Raw genomic sequence first — 10788 nt, 5'->3', positions numbered from 1 at the left:
GGTCCATTGGGAGGAGCTCGGGCCTTAAGAGAGGTCAGGACGACCCGAACTCGGGATGTCCCGAAGTGCCTTAACCCCGGGGAGGAGGTGTAGGTAAGGCGGGCTCCCAGCGAGTAGTTTATCCGCCGAGTTACCGAACTGTACTCGGTGGGACTTTCCCTCCGAGTTGTGTTCATGTTCGTTGTGCTGTCATGCTGAGTCACTGTTTGAGCAAGGTCATGCCCACGTGTACCCGTGCTGCGAGGTCTGGCCAAATCACCCTCTATCAATATATATATATATATATATATATATAATTCTAGAGTGGGTTCATTGACCAACCCAAGCCCGGCCCAGACCCGAGCCCAACCTGAATGCATCAGATTAGAGGGCGGGCTAGGTTCGTGTTGGAAAAATTGGACTTGACCTCGGGCTCGGGCCGAATTTGGGCTTTAAAGCCCAAATTCTAAGGCCTGGGTTGAGCATAAACTCGGCCCAACCCGCCCGACTTGCACGCCTAGTAAATAACTTACCGAACAGCGAAAAGGCGTTAATGGAACGAGCGAAATTGAACTCCCGTGGAATTGGTTTAGTTTAATCTTCCATGGTCTACGTGAGCGATTGGCTCTCTACGTTTGCGCATTGTCTCATGGTGTTGCTCATTTACCAATTTCAACATCACTTCCAAACCCCCTCAACGTCAAATTATCAGAACACATCCCTCATTAGACTGAGCCAAAAATTTGAAACGATTACTGTTATTATCATTGCCATTACCTTCATTAGCGTTATATTCCCGATCGAATCCTTTCGGCGAGAATGACCGTTTTTCGGAGAGTCTAGGGTTTGCACCACGTCGTGGAATGTTTTTTAGGATCTATTCTTCTGCCTCTGATCAGATCAATTTGACTTAGGGCGATAAAACAGAAATTAGGAAACATGAGAGCTCGATTAATTGTTTTTCCTATTAAAGGAAGGAACTGGTGCTTTAGCAGATCTATCGACACTTCAGTTTCAGAGTTAGGTTATTCTCGAACTTCACCGACATTGAAAGATCTTTGTAAGGAAATCTCTTCTAATGGAAAATCGATGAATGAAAATGCAGAGCTCGTAGTTGACTTTGTTTCTGATAAGGTTCTTCCTTACCCCCCGCCCCCACTTGCCATCTACTTAGAATTGTCCAATTTTTTCTTTTCTTTTTCGTTTTTTTATTAAAAAGAAGAAGTGGATTTGCTTTTTTGGTTATGCATTTTCAGATGAATCGAGCTTGGATTGGTCTTGAGAAGGCTCCAGAGGGAACGTTCAAGAATAAGATATATGGGTAATGTTTGTGTTGGTTCTCTCTGAAAATCGAATGCAGACAGACACAATGTTACTAATTTTACTTGTTTGTGGTGTAGTTTGGGTTTGCATCTACTAGCTCGTGTTAAGCCTTCTGAGATTTTCTTGAAATCCATTTCCAAGGAAGTTACTGAGGTCGAGGTTACATTTCCCAAGAGGTTTGTTTATTTTTCTTTTCTTGTCCAATTTATCTGGGGCACTCTTGGTGTGATGCTATTTGTTTCGATTTTATCTGACAATGCATGGTCTGCAACATCATCAACAAGGGGGAAAAAAAGAAAACACAAAACCAAACTGGTGATCTTAACATTGAGAACATTGCTCCGAACTTCCAAAAGAAAGGTGGAAGCACAAGAAAAACAAAATTAAATGGTCAAATAAATGCATTACCATTCTGTTATCGGGCTCTTGAATGCCTTTCCTACAAAGGGTGTTGGGCAATATTTTACATTGGTTGCAAGATAGTAAAAAGGAGCTTTCTGTTGCCTGAGTAGTGGCTTTCTTTGAGCCAAAGGAAAGAAAATAAACAGTCATCTTTGACAAACTTTTCATTCCTAATAAGAGATAAAGAGGCAAAACTGAGAGAGAGAGAAGTAAAGAGATATTTCAATTCCTAATAAAATGCAAACAAGATGAAAAATAAGGCAGGAAGAGAAAAGAGAAACACTAGAGGACATCTGATATGGGCCATCCCATCTGTTCTTGGTCTAGAGTATTCTTTGAAGGCTATAAAAGATGGGTAAAAACTTCTCCAGCCGACACATCCTACAGAGCCACATTACTCCCCCATATGGGTCATTACAGATTTCTATCTTTTTTTTTTTTTATTCTCTTTATGCTTTAGTCTGCTTATTTTCTTAGTTCATATTAGATTTATGGTTTCCATGTATGTAAGGTTTGGGTGCTGTAAGCTCTTTGTTTGAGCCATCTTTAATTGTCAACAATGTTGCTGGGGATCTCTTTCGTTTCAAATAATATATGGGTTTATTCTTTCTCTTTCTATTTTTATATCCATATTTGTACAATTAATGTGTTTAATCTTTCTCTTTCTCTTTTTTATATCGACATTTCCCTTTGAAACAATTAATGGTTATTTTTAAATTACAAATTGATGTAGCAAGCATAACACAACTAAGTCTTATCCCTAGCCTTAAACATTGCTTATTTATTTATTTTTGTTTATTTTCCTCACTAATTTATGGTTCTACCCACATAAATTTTGATCTTCTTCTTGTTCTATTTGAGTTTTGGACTTGCATCAATTTTCTCATTTCTCAAAAAAACAAAAAAAAGAAAAAAAAACAATTTTCTTATTCTTACATGTTATGGTCATCATTCTTTAGTGTAAGTGAGCCAAACAACTTGGTTGGTCTTGTGAGCTATTAGGGCTAGCCCTAAGCTTCAATGAAGATTAATCTCTATTTTTGTTCTTCCTAGTTTTGCTACCCATAATTCTGCATCACTGTCGTTCTATGTCCATGTTTCTTGAATCAAACATTTTGTCTCATGAAATAAATAGTCTTATATCTGTCTTTTAGAATTTCTATTTTCATTTTAGTGGCATATTTAGTTGGGATAAGGCATGGATGATGATGATTATGATTTCATTGCCATATTTAGTGCATAAAATTAGTTTCTTAGGTTAGCTTGAGTGCTTGACTAAGTGGATAAGGGTTTTGAGGAAGAAGAAGATAAAAGAGAGAAAGAGAGAGAAACAAGATATGAGGAAGGGAAATATTGTCTGAAGAGGCCTTTACCCTCCCAATGCCCTTTTATTTCTTAATAAGATGGGAGATGAAATTACAAAAATACCCTTACACTTTTGAATATAATATTTTCTAGCCCCAGTTCATATGAAATCAACGATACCCTTAGATTATGAATACACATCTTCTAACACTCCCCCTCAAGTTGGAGTAAAGATATCTATCATGCCAAACTTACTTACAAGTTCAAACTTTAGTTAGGATATTTGCTAGATGTGATTGTGAGGTAGTGTAAGGAGTACAAATCTGTCCATCCAAAAGCTTCTCATGAATGAAGTGACAATCAACCACAATATGCTTAGCGCAATCATGCTGGACGTGGTTATGGGTGATACTAATGGCTACTTTATTGTTACAATAAAGACTCATAGGGTCAGTCATGCAAACCCTAATTCATCAAGCAACATTTTTTAGCCACAAAGCTTCATACATACCATGTGCTGTTGCTCTAAATTCAACTTTAACACTAGACCTTGCAACCGCATTGTATTTCTTGTTATGCCAAGTAACCAAATTACCCCAAACAAAAGAACAATAGCTAGGTGATCTCCTATTTGTGATGGATCTAGCCTAATTGACCAATGTTCAGAGAGCCGGACTGGTTACATAACTGGAGAAGGGATATGTTCACGGGTCAAAGGTTTAACCGGGGTTGAATCGGAGGTCGAATTGTGATTACGTGGCATATATGTATATATGTTATATAAATACTATATATAATATATTTTACAACTTTTAATATACTTAAATATGGTGGATGGATGGAAAATTCCTCAATTTTTAAAGCAAATGACCAAGGTTCAAGTCTCTTAATTTACATTTTCTTTAAAATACATGTGTAATAAAGTAATATAAACAATAAAGAGTCATTAAATAGCACAAGTAAAGAGGTGGATTAATGGTAATTAAGCAATATATGAAAATAAGAGGTCATGGGTTCAAGTTTTGTCACTCATTTTAGAATTTCAATTACTTAGTGACCCAGGCGGTTTCACGAATATGGGACCAGTTCACTAGTTAAACTGGACGGTCAACCAGTTTTCACTGGGTTTTTAGATTGTACGGTTCTTGGGGTGTGGCCGAACTGGCCAGGGCCCCAGGTCATGGATCAATCGGTTCATCTGACCAGTTTGCTTCGGTTTTCTAAACATTGCAATCGACATTTGTACACAATTCAACTTGAAGGTGTCCATGATTAGAAAAGAGTATGCCTTTGCATGGAGAAGACTTCAAATATCTCAAAATTCTATGAGCATCTTCAAAATGTATACTCCTAGGGCATGCTTGAATTGACTTACAACACTAACTGCATAGGCAATATAAGGTCTAGAATGATATAGGTAAATGAAGATTCCAACCAAGAGTTGAAATCTAACAACTTCAATCAAAGGATATCCAACTTGATCCCTAGGATGGTGATTTTGGTTAATTGAAGTCTCAATAAGCTTAGTTCTCAACATCCCATTTTCCTTGAGAAGATCTAGGTGTACTTTGGGAGATAAAGATACTTTTCTTGAATTTGCTAATTTCAATTCCAAGAAAGTATAGCAGATCTCCTAAATCTTTGATCTCAAATTCCTTCCTTAGGAAAGATTTTAGTTCTTGAATCTATTCCTAGTCATCATTCCTTGTTACAATAATGCCATCCACATTAACTATGGCAACCACTATGCCCTCATCACTTCATTTAACAAAGAGTGTGATCAATTTGACTTTGGCTATTCCCTATTCTTTTCATGGCACAACCAAACCTCTTAAACAAGCTCTTGGAGACTGTTTTAGACCATACAAAACTTTCTTTAATTCGCACACATTTCCTTTGGCATTTGAGAAGTTGAACCCAAGTGGGATGTCCATAGAAACCTCTTTATGCAAGTCTCCATGGGGAAAGACATTTTTTCTTTTATGTCAAGATGAAATAGATGCCAAGGTTTTATTGAAGAATGGAGAGAAGCACATTTATAGAGTTGATCTTGGCTACCGGGGTAAAAGGTTTCTTGATAGTCTATGCCATGTGTTTGTTTAACATTTTTTTATGAGTAGTGTTTGTGTGAACGCTTTAATCAATAGCCCTGTCTCATACCTTTCCATAGAACCATACAACTTGTATTTGACTATGAATACTCATTTGCATCCCACCAAGTGTTTTCAAAGAGGTAGATCAACCAATTCCCATGTACGGTTCTTCTTTAAAGCTTTTATCTTCTCATCCATGGGATTCTTCTAATTAGGTTTAGCAAGAGCATGGTTAGAAATAGGATACCGAATACAAAATCTTTTCCCTTTCTTGAGAGCAATAGGTAAGTCAAGGTCCAAAGGAGAATTGATGAAATAGTAGAACTAGCAACCATCTAGGTTGATTTGGAAGAGAAAGAAGAGGAAAATAGTGGATAAAAGACAAAGAATTGAGGCAATCAAAAGTGATCTAGAGGCACCCACTTTGTGTTATATATTGGGGTGCCATAAAATAAGATTAGATGACCATTATACCTCAGGTACACTAACAATACAAATAATGTATAAAAAAAATACAGAAAAGCACCCTTAGCAACACTCCCCCTCAAGTTGGGTTATATATATAGTTTTTTTTTTTGATAAATTTGGGTTATATATATAGTTGTAAATCTAGGGTTTGTAGAAGAGAAGAAAGGAGAAGAAGGACAAGAAGGGAAGAAGAATGTATCGAATAGGTGTATGTCTCTTACTGTCCACACCCTAAAAAATGCTATTTATAATTTGAATGATAAATTACAAGAAAGCCCATACTTGGGTGCTCAAATGCAAAAGGATGATAAAAAGGCTTAAACACTCTTCCCCAAACATTCTCAACACTCCCCGCCAAGCTGCACATATATGTCAATCATGCTCAACTTGACAAGGTTCTTAGCAAACTTTGGATGGTGAGCACCTTTAGTGAGGCAATAAACTAGTTGGTTTTCCGACTTTACAAAAGGAAGGCAAATTTCTTCGCTAGCAATTTTTTCTCTAATAAAGTGTTTGTCCACCTCACTATGCTTTGTACGATCATATTGAATAGGATTGTGAGCAATATTTATGGTTTCTTGATTGCTACAATATAGTCCCATTGAGGTATCTGCTTGGATGCCCATCTCAGCCAATAATGTCTTCAACCAAAGTAGTTTAGACATTCCATGAGCCATTGCTTTGTACTCATGCCTCACCACTAGAACGAGCAACAATTGATTGCTTTTTACTTCTCCATGAAACTACATTGCCTCTGACTAAGGCACAATAACTAGATGTAGATCTTCTATCATCAATCCCAATCAACATCTGTGTAAGCCTCAATCTTTAGATGGCCATGATCGGAATACAACATCCATTTACTAGGGTATCTTTTTAGATAGGCTAAAGTTCTATGATCTACTTGCATATGAGATGTCCTGTGTTCATGCATATATTAGCTAACCACTTCAACAACGTAAGATATGTTAGGTCTAGTCAAACAAAGAAACAGAAGGCGACTCACCAATTTCTAATATATCCCTCTGTTTGGAAGAACTTCTCCTCCAGTAGCACACTAAACTTGTGGTTAGAATCAATTGGAGTTTCTACAAGCTTATACTCTAGTTTCCTAACTTCATGGAGCAAGTCAAGGACATACTTCCTTTGTGGCAGGAAAATTATCTTCTTGGATTTTGCAACTTCAATACCAAGAAAGTATCAGAGATCACCAAGAACCTTAATCTCAACTTTTGAAACAAGGAAGGATTTTAATTGAGAGATACTTGTGATATCGTTGTCTGTCACAACAATGTCATCAACATATACTATCAACATTGTCACTCTACCACCAACTCTTCTTATGAACAAGGTGTGCTTTTCCTGAGATTGAGAGAATCCAATCTTTAAGATAGAATTTTTGAATTTGTCAAACCAGGCTCTAGGGAATTGCTTGAGCCCATACAAGGACTTCTTTAAGCGGCAAATTTTTCCTTCATTGTTAGGAAAGTTTACCCCATGTGGTAAGTCCATATAAACTTCTTCTTGCAAGTCTCCATTAAGGAAGGCATTCTTTACATCCATTTGATATAAAGGCCAAGAGTAGTGGGCAACAAGAGACATGATCACACATATAGAGTTCATTTTAGCAATTGGAGCAAAGATTTATGGATAATCAATGCCATAAGTTTGAGTATATCCTTTGGCCACAATCCGAGCTTTGTACCTCTTAATTGAGCTATTTGCCTTGTGCTTAATAGTGTAAATCCACTTACACCCAACAGGAATCTTATCCTTAGGACAAGGAACAATTTCCCAAGTCTGATTTTTTATTAGGTTCTCCATCTCTTGGTTCATAGCTTACTTCCAGTGAAGGGACTGCATTGCCTCTGTAACATTGCAAGGGATGGAAACATAAGAGATGGGAAAAGTATAGGCACAATAAGAGGGTGAGTGAGCATCGTAGGACACATAGTTAGTAATATGATATCGTTGCATGTCCTCTTCCCTTTTCGTATGGCAATAGGGAGATCAAGGTTAGGATCAATAACAAAATTATTAGGAGGTTTAAGATTACCCGAGTTTGGGAGATCAGATTGTAATGGGCATTCTGCTTTAGGAGCCACCCTCTTATTGCGCCTAATGAAAAACTGTTGCCAGGACCGAGGCCAATACATAAGAGGATGAGTGAAAGAAATACCATTGTTACAAAGAAGAGAGGGAGGGAAAGGAGGAACAGGGACATGAACAAGAAGACAAAAGGGAGTCTGATCTTTACTTGCATTGTCCCCATGAAGAGGATGTGATGACTGGAAAAAAGAGGAGGAATCCAGAATGGTAACATCCTTAGAAACATATTTCTTGCCAAAGAGAGCATCAAGGCATCTATAACCTTTTTGGACTGGAGGGTAACCAAGAAATACACATTTAACTATTTAGGATCAAACTTATGTTGGGAAAGACTTGTATCATGAAAAAACAAACATAACCAAAGATCCTAAGGGGTAGATTAAAGGGGGGTTCATCAGGAAAGGGAGGTTGATGAGGAGATAGAAGGTTAAAGATCCTTGATGGAAACCTGTTAATGAGATACACAACTGTCTCAACAACATCACCCCAAAAATGGGTGGGAGCATGAGTTTGAAATAGTAAACCTCAAGCAACTTCAACCACATGCATGTTCTTTGTTTCAGCCACCCCATTTTGTTGTGGAGTATGACTACATGAAATTTGGTGAATAATACCCTGATCTTCAAGGAACCCATGCAAATAGTGTTCAAAGTAGTCGTTGGCATTTGTCAGATCTTATTATCTTAACTCTTTTCTCAAACTGTGTCTCTATGATATTCATGAAGTTTTGAACAATAATAGGAACTTCATGCCGTCTTTTCATATGGTAGAGCCATATATACCAATTGTAGTCATTAATGAAGAGAATGAAGTATTTATACCCACCCGTGCAAGAGATATCAAATCGGCCCCAAGCATCAATATGAACCAAATGGAAAGCAACATTGCTTCTTTTATTACTTGCAAAATATGTGGTTCTACATTGTTTGGATAGATGGCAAACTTCACATTCAAGGTTTACCTTTGACATTGAATTAAACAAATTTGGAAACAAAAGTTTTATAGAATCAAAAAGCATATGACCAAGACAACAATGCCATAATTTCAAAAGACTCATTTTCTCATTAGAACAAAACTTAGTGTAGCCCGATATTCCATGCTCTAAAGGTCCATCAAAGATGTAGACTCCATCGACTTCGTGCCCACTTCCAATCATTTTCCTCATGCTTAGGTCTTGAAAAACACAATGGGTAGAAAAAAAGGTCACAAGGCAGTTATGGGATTCTGTAAGAGAACTAACTGACAACTAATTGAGGCACATGAAGAACAGATCGAAGAGAAAGGTTATGAGTGAGTTTGACTTCACCTTGACTCGAAATAGGGGTCTGAAATCCATCAGCAACAAGGCGATTACATGGAGTTCAGGTTGGCGACTACATGGAGAAGAAGGCTGGAGGTTGAAGCTAAAAAGTATGTGTTTGAAGCTTGCAGAAACAAGGGACAAGCGTGCTTGAAGATCAGAGAAGAGAAGAAGACCACTCTATTTCTTTGCAGGGATGCAATGTTTTGGTTGAAGGGTTTCGTGGATGTAGTTACGTATAGCAAGAAACAAGTCGGATGGAAAGGGCAGTTGAATAGGGGAAGGAAAAATTATGTAGCGGAGCTGAGAAACAATAGAAAGGGGTGGTTCGCAGCAGTTGCAGAAAGTTTTGGGAAAAGTAACAGGAAGTACATGTGTATTTCGGAGGGAAATAGGAAGATAGGGTGGAAGAGTTTTGTAGATAAGTTGCAGGAGTATCTGGTAGTGATGAAGAGGAATGAAAAGGTTCAACAAAAAATCTCAATAGAGAAAACAAAGGTGGGGGTGGGAGAGAGTGTTAAGATTAGAAAGGGAGAGTAGAAAACTTAGAAGGTAGTGTTGGAATTCTTTGCGTGCTCTGTTAACTTGAGTAAACTGGAGTTCGAAGTGGACAAGCAGGAATAGAGGAAAAATTTGTGTTGACAGTTGGGAGGAAGGTCGCAGGCTGGCAGCTAGTTGCAGAGGAGATAAGGAAGAAATTTAGCATTAGAGAATCTGTTCTTTCGATGCCTTTCTGTGAAAATAGAGCAATTCTCGACACAGGGGAGGCGAAGATAGAACTCTCTGCTATTGAAACGAAGGAAGGTCTGATAGTTGTTGAAGAATGGTGTATGTCTTGTAATGAGCAAGACATTACTGTAGCTTGTTTCGGCATCAAGCTTCTTGGGGTGCCGTTCAACCTCTGGAACAAATTGTTCGTTGATAAAATAGTCCACATGATTGGTGGAGCAATGGAGGACTACAGTCTCAGGGACTTGACGGTGATCAAGGTAAAAATCCGAGGGTTGAAGTTGGAGGAGGTTCCACGGTTGGTAACTTTCTTCTCGGAGGGTCTCTGTAGGAAGATTTGGGTCCTGACGGAAGTGGAAGCATCGCTATGGAGAGGATGTTCGAAGGAGGAAGAAGGAGGTGACGTGGATGAAGGCTGCTTACGTGGCAAAGCTTTAGTGGGAGGTGATGGGAAAGAACAGGGGGAACATTTTAGGGAAGAGGAAGAGTCGGGCTTGAAAGGGGTTTTGGGTGGCCACATCGAAAAAGGAAATATTTCAAAAATTTTTAAAATGAAACATTAGTTGGTCGGCCCATCATATGCTGATGTGGCGAAGAAATTAAGCGGCCCGAGCTGTCAAATGGTTCATTCTGAGCTGATTGGAGGTATGGGTGGGCTGGCGGTTAAACCAGGGGGTATTAACAGTGACCCACGTGAAAAGGGAGGAGAGAGTTGAGGAAGAGTGAGAGTAGAGAGTTCTGGTGAAACAGGATTCATGTAGTCGGAAGGAGTGGTGAGGAGGAGAGGGTGAGAGGGTGAGTGATTGAAGGAGTGGTGAGGGTGAGAGGGTGAGGAACTAAGATGGGAGGGAAAATGGAGGGGATGGAGTTCGTGCAGGCAGGTCAGTGGAGGAGATCCTTGAAGATAGAAGCAAAAAATCTTCTGTTCGAAGAGATGAGAATCAAGGGGAAGGTAAGCCTGAAGGTAAGGGAAGTGAAAAAGGGTACAATATTGCTGGAAGGATTAGAAGTGATCGAGTGGCTTAGAAAGTTCATAGCTGGAGCCTGTTCAAAAGGTAAGCAGATAAACTGGTAGGATTT

The 10788-nt window shown here is 38.6% G+C and overlaps 1 protein-coding gene across 7 annotated transcripts in view; it reads left to right on the top strand.

Moving 5' to 3' along the window:
• Positions 1-528: 528 nt before the first annotated feature.
• LOC148842057 (K+-H+ exchange-like protein) overlaps positions 529-10788 on the top strand; it is a 34872-nt gene continuing 24612 nt past the window's right edge. For 3 of the 7 annotated variants that reach the window (XR_016103505.1, XR_016103506.1, XM_088958867.1), the window contains exons 1-3: positions 529-1113; positions 1236-1300; positions 1380-1478. Coding sequence is in view for 2 of the 7 variants with exons in the window: in XM_088958867.1 (XP_088814993.1) it covers positions 919-1113; positions 1236-1300; positions 1380-1478 (359 nt within the window). In the remaining 5 variants the exon portion in view is untranslated. The remainder of the gene's footprint in view (positions 1114-1235; positions 1301-1379; positions 1479-10788) is intronic. The other 4 variants (XR_016103508.1, XR_016103509.1, XR_016103507.1 and 1 more) reach the window with 3 other exon arrangements.

This window comes from Nelumbo lutea, chromosome 8 (assembly GCF_056320005.1).
Source record: "Nelumbo lutea isolate HS-2025 chromosome 8, American lotus-T2T, whole genome shotgun sequence".
In the NCBI taxonomy this organism is placed as follows: Eukaryota; Viridiplantae; Streptophyta; class Magnoliopsida; order Proteales; family Nelumbonaceae; genus Nelumbo; species Nelumbo lutea.
The sequence above is the reverse complement of the archived record's forward strand: the minus strand, read 5'-3'. Positions and strand labels throughout refer to the sequence as shown.